Source organism: Danio rerio, chromosome 1 (genome assembly GCF_052040795.2).
Source record: "Danio rerio strain M-AB ecotype USA chromosome 1, GRCz13ab, whole genome shotgun sequence".
Taxonomy (NCBI): Eukaryota; Metazoa; Chordata; class Actinopteri; order Cypriniformes; family Danionidae; genus Danio; species Danio rerio.
In genome coordinates, this window is record NC_141021.1 from 28,275,864 (window position 1) to 28,292,061 (window position 16,198).

At 35.6% G+C, this 16,198-nt stretch overlaps 2 protein-coding genes across 10 annotated transcripts in view; both read right to left on the bottom strand.

The window, feature by feature from the left end:
- sh3gl2a (SH3 domain containing GRB2 like 2a, endophilin A1) overlaps positions 1–16,198 on the bottom strand; it is a 527,445-nt gene that overhangs the window by 102,531 nt on the left and 408,716 nt on the right. The window lies entirely within an intron of this gene.
- cntln (centlein, centrosomal protein) overlaps positions 1–16,198 on the bottom strand; it is a 190,823-nt gene that overhangs the window by 16,369 nt on the left and 158,256 nt on the right. For all 9 annotated transcript variants that reach the window (XM_087237212.1, XM_087237209.1, XM_087237213.1 and 6 more), the window contains 5 exons: positions 11,114–11,275; positions 6,869–6,966; positions 4,431–4,557; positions 4,065–4,202; positions 3,060–3,245 (listed from right to left, as the gene is read on the bottom strand). In XM_087237212.1, the coding sequence (XP_087093338.1) occupies positions 3,060–3,245; positions 4,065–4,202; positions 4,431–4,557; positions 6,869–6,966; positions 11,114–11,275 (711 nt within the window). The remainder of the gene's footprint in view (positions 1–3,059; positions 3,246–4,064; positions 4,203–4,430; positions 4,558–6,868; positions 6,967–11,113; positions 11,276–16,198) is intronic.

Here is a 16,198-nt window from a genome sequence, read left to right on the forward strand (position 1 = left end):
AATCAGATTCATATTCAATGTCACAATTTCTTATTTTTGTATTTAAATTCCTAATTTCTTCTTGTTTGACTAAAACTTAGACCAACATAAGCATCAGACCAGCATAAACAAAATAAAAGTATTGCATAAACAAAAAAGCAATAGGAATAATTTCATTACAATAAATAATATCTTGTTATATTTACAAATTCCATGTCAATGTGCAGAGTGAAATCTGAACGTGTTATGCAAATAATCTTTGTCAACAAGGTGAACAAACACCTGTAAAACTGAGATAAATTGGTCAACATGAACTTTCACTTTTCATTTACATACACTACATAAACATTATTAAACCTGGAACGTTCCAAATACTCCTGAGAGATGCCCAGCTCATCAACAAACTGTCAAAAGAGTCTACGACTTTATTCAAAGCTTAATAGATATTCACTGTCACTAGTCAAAGGGTGGATTCAATTGACCTAAGCCCGGCGCACAGAAAAATCCGAAAAGAGATTAAGCGAATTTATCACATACTCTGACCGCTTCTCAAGAGCCAGCCGAGCTGCAGGAGAGTGTGATGGGGGCCAAGAGGAGAAGGGCTCTTACCCACAATCACCCGAGCCACAGGGCCAATTTACCAGTTCTCTAGCAGAGGAGAAGGATTAGAGGAGACGAGGAGAAAAAGTCCTCTTTAAATGACTTGCCTGCATTAAAGCACGCTGGATTGTATTAGATGATAAACTAGCGAGGAAATTACCAAGAAAATAATAAAAAAAAGAGTGCAATTTTTCACTCATGCCACCGGTTGAATAGGGAAGTACTGTAAACGTATACCAGCATCACAAAAGTAAACGAGGTGTTAATGAGCTGTCTTGATGACTTGACGTCATGCTAATCGAACATGCTGCCTAAAAGATGTCTTTATTAGTGCAATTAGAATGGAATGCTATTTGAACTGCTCATCCAGTTTTAAAACCTTACTCTTATAACACACTACGTGTTATCAATTACTCATGGCCATGTGAATTTGCATAATTCAAACAAAGCTCTCCGGTGCATCCCCAAATGGCATTATAATCATCCCAAAAGATCCCTCTTGAAGCTTCCTGACAGGATGGCATGTTCAAAGCTCATCAATCCATGACAGGGGGATGTAGGCCAGAGAGCTGGGCGTCTACAGGGACCATCATTAACACACTGGCAGGAATCAGCTACAGGTTAACTATGTTGACTATAGCAAACCACAGGCTACAAAACATGCTGTGTTTTGATGACAGATTTTTTTGCAAGGGAATTTTGGCATGGAATCAATAGTTTTTTTTCTGCAGGGTTTGCATATTGATTATACCTCATATCTAGCAACCCGTTCACGCATTCTGTTTTAGGTGATCGGATCAAAAGCGAAGGGTTGTAAATACAGGGGCAAAACACATTGTGATCTGACCACTGCGACCACATCCCTGGCTTCACTGCATTTGTAATGTAAATACTTCTCAGTCTTGATGCATTCACACGGCCCAGGCTGTGCACTCATCTTTCAACAACAATAAAAATAATAAAAAGAGACAAAAGAAATGACAGATCAATGACAGATTTCAACATGCAGAACATTTAAATTCATTGTAACAAAGTAATTAAACATGAATGCTTTAAAAATAATTTAATGAACTTCAAAATCAATTAGAATAAATTGTTCTATAAGATGAGGATAGACTCCTTCACCTTCATTTTGTTGAATGCGCACGCTGTTTTTCATTTTATTTATATTCTATTTTACCAGGAATTTTCCATTGAAATTTGCATCTCCTCTACCAGGGGGTCCTGGCCAAAATGGCAGTACAAAAAGTTTCAGAAACAAAATTAGACACATAAAATATCACAAATTAAAATGACACAAAATATTCACATGAATCTTCCAGGTTAGACTTCAAACAATTTTTACAAATATTTAGAGATGGAATTGTTTCTAATAACACTCAGCATTTCATTCTATAATGTAGGGCCAAAGGAAGAAAATGCTGTTTAACCAAACTACATACATACTCTAGGAACAGTTAAATATAATTTATACGAATTTCATGCACTATAACAACAAGTACAATATGATAAAAGGTTACAAACAAAAGATGGCAATTTGAGTAGAAGCATATGCATTGTTCTCCTTGGGTGCAGAAAAAAAAACATCCAATCTTTTTGTACAAAGTACAATGATGGGTATGTAAAGATCATCACAAATCGTACTGCAGCATGATATATAGTATGCAGCTTTTTAAATAGCAAAACTTTTGCATTCTAAGATCTAATGCTGTGTCTCTGGAAGAGGAGGATCTGAAACATTTTAAATATCAAAGCTTTTGTAATCTGATTGTTAGCCTACACAATTCACATCAATGTCCTTTCTCCGTGCTTTCATTTTTAGAGTAAAAATAGTACATATAAATACAAAAAATAAAAATCTAAAATTAAACTGTTTGAGTAAGGCCTCCCACAGAAAGCCCAAAGAAGCATTTTGTTACTAGTAATTACTTTTTCATTTTGTTTTCAGTTTTCATCTTCAATTTTCATTAAAAACCTATATACAGAGTGAAATCATTCAGCTTGCATTTGCAAAGTGTTCCTATTATGACACTGTTAAAGTTACAAATGTAGAAATTCGTATGTCTTTATAGAAGTCAAAGAATAAATGCACCTTTTTAAAAAAATGTCAAAATAGAATTTCAATGAGGCTATAATTACTGGATTAGTAGACATTTCAGATTATTTTTTTATGACAAAATGCCATTTGATGCACCATCAATCTACAAATGTCAAACATTTCTAAATATGTTAGCATTATAAAAAGTAAATGCACACTTAATTTGACCGCTTAAATATATATACAAAAAATTGAAAAATGAATCAAAGATCTGTCCTTCAAAATTCTTTCACGCTTGGACATAGGATACAAATTTAAGATGCATATTACAACCAGGTGGTAGCAGTAATATGTACAGGATTAAACAGTAATTTAATACATAAGATAGATATTTAAAAGGCCTAAAGCTAAATTGATTGCAAACATCGGAGAGTTGAGATACCTGAATGAATGTGTGAAACTGGCGCAGCTGAGACTCGGCGAGGGTTAGTTTTCTCTGCAGAGATTCCAGAGTCTGAGAGCTCTGCTCGGTCAAAGCATGCATTTGTTGAGACGCCGTCTGTTCCAACTCAGTCATGGCCTGATCACGCTCGCCTATCCGTGCCTGCAGGACGCTCACTCTCTGCTCCTGGGAATATGCACACAGAAATCACTAATACCATCTAAACAATTCCACTTAATGGAATTTCTTTCAATCGTGTCAGGATTTAGGAAAATATATTTATATAAAAACACATTGATACTATAGATCAGGGCAATCTGTCCATTTTAGCTGTGCATGCACTGCATTTCCAAAGCATTTAAGAACAATTGCTAATTATTTTGACTCAAATAATGATCATATAATCGAATGTTTGTTATGAACATGGCATTCATAAATGAATTTTTCAACAGTTCTATAAACAGTTTGCTGGTGCCTTTTCTTTATTATTGTTAGAAATAGTCATTAATGATTTGCAATTTACTGGCATGAAATGATTTTGAGTGTGAGGAAAGCAGTCAGTGATTTTCTTGGTCAGGTGTAAAATATGGCGTTATTGCCAAATCTCAATGTATAAAAATCACTCTTAATTTGAAGTAAAAGCCACTGAACTGAGAAAAAATACTGTACCTGTACTTTAAAGCAAAGCGGATTTATACACTGAATATGTGTACATGCGTGTGTGCTCTTTGTTTAAATCTGTTTCTTATTTGTAGTCTCTAATAAATGACATAAAATACTTTAACATGTTACAATAGCTATCTAGTAAAACAATAGAACGGAACCGCAGATCAATGGAATACGATGAAACTGGGGCAAAGTATGGCATTGAGGCCAAACATCAAACAAGACCGATGGTAATTAGGTGAATAAAAAAATCTCTTATAAGACAACGAAGGACCAAAACGAGCATTTTGTCTATTCTTGATGAAAATATACTGATGCAGATAGTCAACACTCTTGCACCTTTTTCTGAAGCTCCTCTTTGAGTTTGCGGCTGCTTGTCTCCTGCTGAGTTTTTTCTGCAGTGGCAACTGTCAATCTTCTCTTGAGAGAGTCGACAAGAGCTTTCCGGTTAGTTGACTCATCAGAGAGTGATTTTATCTAACAAAGAGAAGCAATTGTTATTAAATAGGAGCGGGGTCGCTGAGACCCGAAAATTCAATTACTTCAATATTTTTAAACAGACAGTGAAATGTGGAAGTCTGGGAAGTTCAGATTCAGGATGAGTGACACGATCAATAACGGCAGAGAGAATAATTAATTCCAGGTTGCTCCAAGGCTGTTGCCATGGCTAGTGCACTATCTATCTGTTGTTTGAGCAGGACGTACTTTCTTCTCCAAGTCTTCAGTCGCTGTTTTGTGGCTCCTCTCAGAGTCCTGGCATATCTTTAGTCTGCTCCTGAGATCTTCCACCAGCTGCCTTTTCATCGTTACATCCCTCTCTAAAACACCAATCCTGTGAGCGCATTAATATTTACAGTATTAGTGTTTATCTTTTGTTTTTGTTTTTCATGTCAAGAATGGAACGTGGACTCGATCACTTTAAAAATTAACAAATAGACATGAATAATTGAACATGGAGAAAACAAATAAAATGCCAGCAGTCTTGTAACCAGATTCCTTCTAAATAGTTGAAACATCTCTGCATCTGCGAGACAGAAAAGTGCTGGAATATGTTAACATTTGAGGGCTGTTTTACAGACTGCCTCCTTGACCAGAGCCGCTATAATGATGAGTAAAGGTCCTTTTTAAATAAATATCCTCAAATTCCAGAGAGAGAGAGAGAAAGAGTGCCTGCAGCAAATGCACTGAATAAATGTGAGAGCTTCTTATTGGAGTGACATTAAATTAAATAAGACCGGGTGGCCTGGGGAAATGGAGTCAGGTTACCCAATAGCCATTAATGAGAAAAGCCATATTGACCCCTCTGTAGAGTGGACCAAGCCGTTTCTCCTGTTGACTTACAGCCGCGCATCTCCCATCCTCCCCCACTTCACTCCATCTTCTTCAAAGCTCAAGAGAGCAAATGGCAATTAGATCTATAACATTTATTTTAGGGGTGCGTGAGCCTAAAAGAATAGCGGGATGGTGATACTGATGGCCAGCGCGAGCCTCGGAACAGCCCGTCTAGGCTCGCTAAACCGCTTGAACGCCTTCCTTCGCGCTCCCCGCTTTGTCTCTTTGCTGTTGTGCTGCTAGATTGCTAATTCAAAATGCATTTTGGATGCTAATACAGTTGTAAGTGCTTTCATAGATCATGGATGCGCAGTTTGCAGTAGAAAACAAAGGAGATGAATGCATTTATGATATGGAAAGACAACAGGCGGCACATGAAAGGCAGGCCTTTATGAATAAGGCAGAGACCTCTGCGCCGGATATTGACTCAGGACATGGCAGCATGCTTTGAAATTCACTTTTTTTGAAGGCAGTGCAGCAGATGTATTTTTTACAGCGTCTAGACATGTATTTCATTTAAACAAGCTGCGTGGCGTAAGGCGGCTGCCGCTCACAGGGACTCCTCATCTGTGATTTCACATGTTGTCACAGACTGGTGTGAGTTTTGGCTGTCTGCGGACGCACGCTGCGACATTCACGCACTTCTAAGCCTGTACGTTCTGGAGAAAAAAAAAAGAAAAAGAAGCTACTCTCGATTCATTGTTGAATGTTTTGCAGTAGAAATTTGAACACACTTAAAACAAGATCAATTTTCCCTGAGAAGAAAAATTCCATGTGCCTTACTGGATCAATTTCACAGACTGTAATGACATGGTTTCCAACATCGAAATACCTTTTTAATTCTTTACTTTTTTTTATATTACCATGCCATTAAATAACAATAAATGAAATACAAATAAAAATGACACTGCAGGTGTTTGAGGAAAATTCTCTCTTTCGATCGCTGAATTCAACCTTTTTATATTTTTATTATTTCTCTTTTGCTCTAAGAGCGCATTGGAATCAAACAGTTTCTCCACTATAGACATTTACTCAACTATGGCAGCTTCTGAGAATTCCACAGTTTTCAAAATCACAAATGTAGCTGCAATGTTTGAATAAAAAAATCACATGCATTTCTAAATAATGTTAATAATACCAATTTGATTAAAAAGGGCCTCTAACACAATGACCAAAGGAGGGATGAAAAATTAAACATTCTCCTTTTGCTTTCTTTTAGAATCACAAACGTTTATTTTTCCCAATTTATAGCTTCCAGAAAAAAAAATGTAAATGCAAAAATGTTATTTGCTGTCATCTCCCATTTACTGCTAAAGAAGTTTACCCAGCTATGGAGACTTCTGCTCATGAGAAATGTGAAAAGGGCCCATGACAGAATTTTTGCACTTCTTTCAAGCAAAACCTCACTAAATGTATTATTTATTATAACAGCCATTTTTTTTCCACTGAGAGGGCTCGAAACGAGTGACGCGGAGAGGAAGAAGGAAACAGAAAGGACAGCGAGATGGCAACCGGTTAACACAATGGACTGTCAGAATCAGCGCTCAGGGCAAGACATCATCTTATGACAATAGTGCATAACTGTATGGTAAGGAAAATACACCTCCTCTCTCTTTCTCTGGAGCTTGCTGCCAAAATCTCTACATATAAGCAGCTCCTTCATGCTTTTTAAAATCAACGAATGCTGTTGAAGTCTGCCACATGGTGGAATCAGACACTGCAAAAGTGACCCCTAGCACCAGAAAGAGAAGGCGAAGAAGTAAGTATACCTCAGGACTAAGAAGGAAAGAGAGGGGATAGAGAGCATTTACCTCTCGTGCAGTTCCTTCAGTGTCTGATCTCTTTCATCTAACTGAGCCCTCAGGCTCTTGTTAGCAGCAGTGTGTTTGCTCATCTCACTGCTGGCACTCTGTGGAGAGAAAGAGTCACACATTTATCCTATCATCTGATATCCCATCGTGCGGGACTCATTTATGAATATTGAGCCGTCGGGATGCTTAATGAAGATGCTGTTTCACATCTGCTTCACAGAAATATACACATCTACATATGTCCTGTACATCGCCTTTTGATTCCTTTATAGGACACTGATGGGACTTAAAAAAATGTTAAGATCAGTCAGGTTATATTGAAATGCAGATTTTTTTTCTCTTATACTCTAGAGTCTTAAAGTGTAGGTTGTTTTACTGGACAACGTTTAAATAATATTCATTAAAAAAGTTGTGTGTAGAGCTGGGCAGATGACTTCAATCATTTACTGATTACAAATTACATGACAGAATCTGTAGGTAGTAATATAATCAGGCTAATTTTGGATTACTTTAGATTACCTTTGTGGTAAACCTTGTCTGAATTCACATAATCTAAAGTATTTTTAATGTGCAATACTTCAAAATATTAACCCTCATATACCACACTGTTGGTGTTGACGGAATAAATACCAATGGCATTTCATTATTTTAAAATATTTACTTGAAATTAACTAATTTAGACAGCATTACAAAAAAGCAATATTGAAAACACAACAACACTGCTCCATCAAAAATTTTATCTAAACACACACACACTAGAAGTGCATATGGCAGCAACAATGAGAAACATCAAACAATTGCAACATTGCAAATGTGAAGAATCACGAATGTATTAAGTGGGCGGTTTATTATAAAAAATAATATTGAAGTTTAAAAAAAGAAAAATCTGTATAATCTTTAACACTTTAGTTTAAGTACCAATTCTCACTATTAAATAGGGGCTTATTCTGCACAATCTTAGTGTACATCCCTAATCTTACCCAATACCTTAACCAGAGATGCCTAAAGCAGGGCCCGCGGGCCAAAGTTGGTCCACTGTAACCTTTGAGATGGCCCACCATCTCATCTTAGAAGAGAGTGAGAAAGATTAAAAGGGTTGGTGTGTTTTATTGCAGAGCTACAAAAAATGAAATCTTTCAATTGCTGTAAATGAATCAGATTTTTAAAAATGTAAATACTGTCACACGATGGACAGAGGACTATGCAGAAGACATCAGTGAGCGGATCAAGACAAAAACTAGTGTAACTCCATGCTGTTATAAATGAGTGTTTTTGTTTTTTTCCGTAGAAAGTTCATTATAAAATGTAAAAACAAAAAACAAAAAACATTATACTGTTATACATTATACATTATACTAATATACTATTAGTTAATATAAAGCAAAGTTTTCTAGTTGTATTTAAATTTTACTAGATAAATTGGGAAATTACCCATGGCAATTATATTAACATTTGGCTCACAAGCTTAATCAACTTTGGTTTTTGGCCATTCATAAGGAAAAGTTGAGGCACCCCTGACCTAAACCAAACAATCTTAATAACAATTATTATAAATTAGAAGTTTATTCAGCTAAAAGTCATATTTAATGGTTGGTTAATATCTAGAATTGTACCTTAAAATAAAGTGTGACTGGATAGTCGAAAAATTGTGAATAACTCACTGCCATTGTGCAATGAACCATAGGATAAATAATATTTTTAACCCTTTAATTGTCTGCTCTGACCATATTTTGACTGTTTGAAATATTGACTGTTAAAGTCATTTAAAGAATGATTGTTTAAGTAATGGTTTACACACACAGCATTATTGATTTACCAAAAAAAATAAATAAATAAAAATTAATTTAACAAACATAATCCTGAAGAAAAAAAAGAACATGTTGAATGATAATCTGAAATACCTTATGGCACACTTCAAAAAAATAAAGATGATTTACTATTAAAAATGTTTTATTTTAATTATGTTTTTAAAATTAATTGGTCTTACACTTCATATTTTTAGATTTTTTATATGTATTAATTCCAGTACTTTTATATAAACTGACATATTAACCATTTGGTGGTGGATGATATTTTAGAAATTATGGAATGTGTTGATAAAAATGCATTGAGTGTGTTAACAAGCAACATTATAAATTAAGAAATGCAATCCAACATTTTTATTTCTTGGTGGGGCATTTAAACGGTTAAGTAGTTTATTGTAGTTACAAGTACTTGATGTTTGAATCTAAGTACATAATTCCTAGACAGTTCTGGTTGTAATATTTATCTTTTTAAAAATCCATATGAAATTAAACTTCAGCAAAATATGGGAAGCAGTTTTGTAATCATAATAAGAATGAACTTGAAATAAAAAAACAATAATCTGTCATTGAATCGTATTTTTCTTTTTTTGCTTCAATGTTTATTTATATATTTATCATTTCTAGCATTACTCATTATGCTGGGTTTTGATCTATTTAGTGGCACATTTGTTCAACCTCTGTGAATGTGTGTCAAGGTAAGAGGCACACGCACAGAGCGTCTGAAAAACTCCGAGGACAGGTTGAGTTGGTGGGATGCCTGTGATCATGTGAATGATGGATATTTGTATGTGCACCTTGTCTTTAGTTGAAAGGAATAGAGGACTCGTTTATGTAGCACACATCCTGACTGTATCTCAGCCACACACCCACACACACTCCTGTCTCATGAACATGACACTAGCATTGAGGCCAACACAGAAACATAAAGAGCACTGCCAGACCCCATTTACCAGTTTGCTGATTTAAAAAACCAAAAAAAAAAAAAAAACTACTTTTATCACTTTTAACTTATTTATAAGAAGAAGAAAACTGTGGATATTTATGAATATGAATTCTATATCAAAACTATCACAGCAAATATATATACTGTATACATATATAAAAAATACATATGATATAATTTATTATAGCATAATAAAATTGGTGTTTTTAGCAAATGACTGCACTACTGCAATTCACAGATCTACGGAGTGGAAAGTCTGGAATGTGGAACAGAATTTATTCATTTTAATAACACATTTTATCAACAGCGGGATCATCTTTTCATCTTACAGGTCTGAAACTGCTAGAAAAACTACTCAAAAGGGCAAATAAGCAAATAACAAAATTATTAAATGTTTTTACATTTTTTAACATGGCTGAATTTATGAGAAATGGTACTTCACGCTGAGACTGCATCATCAGCTCGGGTTTGCATTATCTTTCAAAAATTCAATGGCCTGTGATCAATTATTCTTTATTTTATATAATAAATACTTTTTCCTAGTTATTGCTCTGCATACTATGAGAATACTCTGGGCTTGTGATGAATTGTTTGTTAGGTTCTATACACAAGAAGCTGTTAATAGACACAAAAGATCCATACTGTTTAAGGCTTATATACAGTTAAAGTCAGAATTATTAGCCCCCTTTGAATTATTTATTTATTTTTTTTTACATTTTTTAATATTTCCTAAATTGTTAAACAGAGCAAAGAAATTTTCACAGAATGTTTGATTATATATATATATATATATATATATATATATATATATATATATATATATATATATATATATATATATATATGTATATATATATATATATATATATATATATATATATATATATATATTTATTTATTTATTTATTTTTTTTTTCTGGAGAAAGCCATATTTGTTTTATTTCGGCTAGAATAAATGCATTTAAAAAAAACATTCAAGGGACAAAATTATTAGCCCTTTTAGCAAATTTTTGTTTGATAGTCTACAGAGCAAACCATCGTTATACAATCACTTGCCTAATTACCCTAACCTGCCTAATTAACCTAAACAACCTAGTTAAGCCTTTAAATGTCTCTCTAGTAAAATATTACTTACTGTCATCATGGCGAAGATAAAATAAATCAGTTATTAGACATGAGTTAATAAAAATATTATGTTTAGAAATGTGTTGAAAAAAATCTTCTCTCCGTTAAACAGAAATTGGGGAAAAAAATAAACAGGGGTCTAATAATTCAGGGGGGCTATTAATTCTGACTTAAACTGTAAGTAAATAAATAAATAAATAAATAAAGAAAGAAAGAAAGAAAGAAAGAAAGAAAGAAAGAAAGAAAGAAAGAAAGAAAAATGTCTTTTTTATGTTTTGTTCAGATGCTAATCATCCCACACAGGATAGTGTTTAATTACATCAGTCAAATGTATAAACTGAATCTAAGGAAATGAGAGTAATCGTAAGAGACCTTGAGTCGTTGAGTGAGCTGTTTGACTTGGGCCTGCAGGCGTTCCGGCTCGGAAGCGGGGGGGTTCAGTGACGTCTGCTGCCGTATACGTCTCCACTGCTCTAACTCCATCTGCAAAGATGCTTTCTGCTGCTCCAGACCAGCCAACTCGCATGCCTGCTTCTGCTCTCCAACATGCGTACAAAGAAAGAATAAACAAATCCACATGTAAGGGCTCCTACAACAAACAAACGAGCAGATTCATATCAATTAAGAGAGCAACATGACAATCCGCCAAACGTCTGATTAAAAAGATTCTGCTGAGTTTTATGATTAAGAAGTATTTTTAAGGCCCAGGACATAGCAGTCTGCGATTAAAGCCCTAAATCCGATTAAAGTGGTATGCTAATAAGGAGACAGATCATTCCCTCGTTTTCCTGTTGATTGTCAGCCTTAATAGAGCCATTGTCAGCTCGTCCCAGTGCACTCTGGGAGTTTATCAGCACTGCGTAGAGCTGAAAGTGGAGCATCAGGGCTAATTGCGCTCTCACTCACTAACACGCGCAGTTACTGCATAGAACTAAGTGAATAACACAAAGCCCTGTTTGGGGAATAAAACCACAGAGTTTATAACAACACTCGGATACGATACTTTACCCTCTGTCCAAACATAATGATTTCTTACTGCACCCATCATACAATATGGCCCAAATCAGGGAGAAAACACACACGCACACACTGTCTTGTGGAACATCTCAAACACTATTCGCGCAGCTGCTGATATCTGGTTTCTGACCTTTTAATAGAGCATTTTCTCTTTTTTTAGGGTTGTGCTAATGAAAGACATGCCAGCAACACACTGAGAGGCATTAATGGTGTTTCCAGTAATCTGAGGGTGTATAAATGACTCTGGACTGAAAGATCATGTGGCGTTCTACAGTCTACATCATCCTCACATATCCGTTGGTCCATTCCAATTTGTGCTATAAAGCAAAGCTTAACATTTTTTTCCCTAATGACAAAGACTAAAATATGCATTGGCATCTTTGCAAGGGGCTTTGTTCCTAAAATATAAAGATACACATTTGGAAAAATTTTAATAATTTTTTTTAAGTCAAGTGCTATTTTTGGGTTTCCACCTGGATTTTGCCTACCTAAATTCAAAAGCTTCCCACATGCATAGGTGTAAATGCAAAAGTTTGTCATCATTTTAAAGAAAACTTCTTGTATATGTTGTTTGTGTTTTAATAAACCCATCTAAAAAAGAGGTGCTTTTTTTGTACACTCAAACTTGAGAGAGGTTCTGTGTGATCAAGGTTGCTGTAATTAATTTTGTTGGTTCCTGAACATGTCAGTAATCATTCAAAAAAAGAAAAAAAAAAGTGTCTCTATCTATGCAAAAGTTATTATATTCCAACTGATGAGAGAACGGAACCACTTATGGGGGTACTGGGCCAGTATTTGAAAGAATGTGGAAAAGAGTTTTTAATATTTATATATACCTGGACATTATTGTCATGATTATTTTAATTTTTAAACTCAGGTTTCCAAAAATCACAAAAATAATAATAGAAAAATTGTTAAATGTCAGTTGGAAGTTTGCATGTTCCCCCCATGTTGGCGTGGGTTTCCTCCGGATGCTCGGGTTTCCCCTTCAGTCCAAAGACATGCACTATAGGTGAAATGGGAGCTAAATTGTCTGTATAGTATGCGTTTGAATGAATGAGAGTGTATGGTGTTGCCCAGTGATGGGTTGCAGCTGGAATGTATCCGCTGAGTTAAACATATGCTGGATAAGTTGGTGGTTCATTTCGTATTGACCCCAGACTAATAAAGAGGCTAAGCCGAAAAGAAAATGAATGAATGAATATTCTTAACATGCATTTACATTTACCAATTTCATTCATTCATTTTCTTTTCTGCCCTTCCATCTGCAACCCATCACTGGGAAACATCCATATACACGTATTCACACTCATACACTACGGACAATTTAGCCTACCCAATTCACCTGTGCCGCTTGTCTTTGGACTCTGGGGGAAACCGAAGCACCCGGAGAAAACCCACGCAAACATGGGGAGAGCATACAAACTCCAAACAGATTTGCCTACTGACCCAGTCGAGGCTCGAACCAGCGACCTTCTTATATTAAGAATAATAATAATATTTTTTAAAATAAAATATACATGGCACAAATAAAATGAGCTAAACTTGTTATAAAAACCATGCTACACACATTTATTTAATTTAATTTGGAATAAATAAATTTTGATAGTCTACAGAATAAACCATCATTATACAATAATTTTTCTAATTACCCTAACTTGCCTAATTGCCCAAGTTAATTAAGCATTTAAATTTAGCATTTGTCACTTAAAGCTGAATACTAGTCTCTTGACAAATATCTAGTAAATGTTATGTACAGTCATCATGGCAAAGATGAAAAAAAAAAACAGTTAAAAGAGATGAGTTATTAAAACTATTATATTTAGAAATGTGTTAAAAAACATCTCTCCATTGAGTGAGACAGAAAATGACAAACATATCCAGGGGACTGACTACAACTGTATTCTATACATATAATACAGTTGTAGTCAGCCCCCTGGATACTATACGTGTATTATATTTTTTATTATATTTATTTTAAACACATATATACTCTTTATATATTTGTATTCGTATATAAAATACTTTCTGCAAGAATAAATGTGGTTGAGCAGATTTGTCACGTCTACAGATCAGTGATTTACGAATCGCCGTGACCAGTCAGTCACCTGGAGCAGTAAATTAAACTGTCAAGCTTGTTAGAATCCAGTCACACTCGTCTCTCTCACCAAACTCGGACGAGATGTGGGGAGGTTAGTTTGGCTTAGCGCTAACAGCCCCTGAAAGCCTCTCTGTCAGACGAGCAGTCTAATCCTGAAGTAATCCCGACCCTTCCTAAAAGAGGAACACGGACTACACCTGCAAATTACGCAGATTACAGGCCCGCTCTGTCAAACAGGCTGTCAAAGTCCCTCCGCCGTGGTGATAGGAGGGGTTCTGCCACACTGCCCCCGTAATCCCACCGCAATGATTAATGTGAACGGCTCAAAGGTGTGACAGGCGTCTTCAGCAGAAGGCTGACCTGAGTGGGGGTGGATAGGTGAATGTGTCGTACCTGTCAAAGTACATCAAGTGTACTTCCTCTGTCAAGCAGAACAGCATGAGCTCCAATTCAGGACAAATAGAGCACTTTTGTCATCTACATTTATTGCGTCACAGCACCAGCTTGTGGCGGGATCACTTGTTGAACAGCGTAAAAATGTGTTGACTCTTCGTTTAAGTGCGAAAGGCAAGAAAAGGAGTGTGAAAGCAGTTTGAAGCTCCGCAGGGACATGCGCTATGATTGACTGATGAAAGTGACACTTCACTGTTGAGCATGTGTTCCACTTAGAGAGAACAAGGAACACACACGCACACTCACACTAGACAGCAGATGCATTATATCAGGTGCTGTTAAAACCGCTGTTCTAACACATGCAGGAAAGGGAGAAGCCATTCAACTCATCTAATATACATCACAGAGTCTGTAATAAGAGATCCGTTCTGTGCTAATACTGCATATGACATCCGTGTGATCACTACAGGAGCTCTGTGACACTTCAACTGTGGTACACTGTGACTACGCTGCTTCCAGCTTTAATTGAACTTGGCCCTTTTTCACAGGAGCTTTGTCTTTTCTGCCTAGGCAATATAATGAGAGGGAGAGAGACAGACAAGAGAGAGAGAGAAAGAGAGAGAGAGAGAGAGACATTAAAATGAGCAAAATAAAGGATCGATACCAGACCACAAAGGGCACAGGGATCAATGTGAGCTGAGAGTAGTGTGACACCCGACACGAACACTAATACAGAGGAAACACAGACTCTCACTCACACATCGGAGAGGGGGGAAGCATCACAACTCGCAAATGAATAAATGCCAAGGGCTTATTATTCCTGTGCAACATGGCTGACGATACAAATATTTTCAATTAATGCAATTACCTCTATATACAATTATAGAACTACAAATGTGAATTATTTTGTTAAACAGCTATTTTAGTTTTAAATTTTCGTTTTGCCATAATTATTGAAACTTTTATCATCATGATATATGCAAATATCACTGCAAAAAAGGTTACTTCAACAGGAACAATAACAAAAAAAGTTTATTGCTTTATTATCTATACATGTCTAAAGTACACACGATTTCAACCTAATTAAATTGCAAAAGGATTATATAGGTAGTTACAATAGGTAACACTTTACAATAAAGTCTCTCTAGAAAATGTTAGTTAATGGATCAACTGTGAGAAAATGATAGATTTATTGCTATTGTTACTATTATTTTAAAATACAACTTCATTTTGTTAGTGTTTAACTCTATTGGGGAATTACCAACCTACGCCACACATGACGTCACATGGGCTTAACTGCGCTTAATGGTTTAAAAAAAAAAAAAACATCAGTTGAAAGAACAAACATGTCGTGTTGTGCAGTAGGATGCCAAAATGGAAAGTCCAAAACTAGAAAACTTAAATTTTACTATACAACGCACTGCTTTTAATGTCAACCGCAGACAGATGTCTTTAGCTAACAGCCATCATAAGAGCTGAATGGAGTAAGGGCCTATTTAAAAATGGTTGACTCTGCAGTTCTTATTTTATATATAAGTTCACACTATGCTGAATCATACACATTACTTGTTTTTGATTTCAGCAGTGATTTAAGCAAAAACAGGTAAATAAGGTTAATTAAACTGCGAACACTAATTATCCGTTCACATACCCTGCCATACAGGTGCAGTTCGCTGTCAGAATGCAGTTGTTTTGCTTGTTGATGATTGATGACAGAACTTTGGTTTATAGCACTACAAAGTTTTGAATCTGGTAATCATGGAACATTTTTTCTTGCACATGACCACACAGAACAAAACTTTAGGCATCTAAAAACTTGTAAGCCCTTAACTTCTCTTCTAAAATCACTTGGAGTTTCGGTGAGGTAGTTGTATATTTGGGGCTGGATGCTTGGCTATTTCGTCTTATCCATAATCCATTAGGAGGGTGCTATCGCGATTGGAACT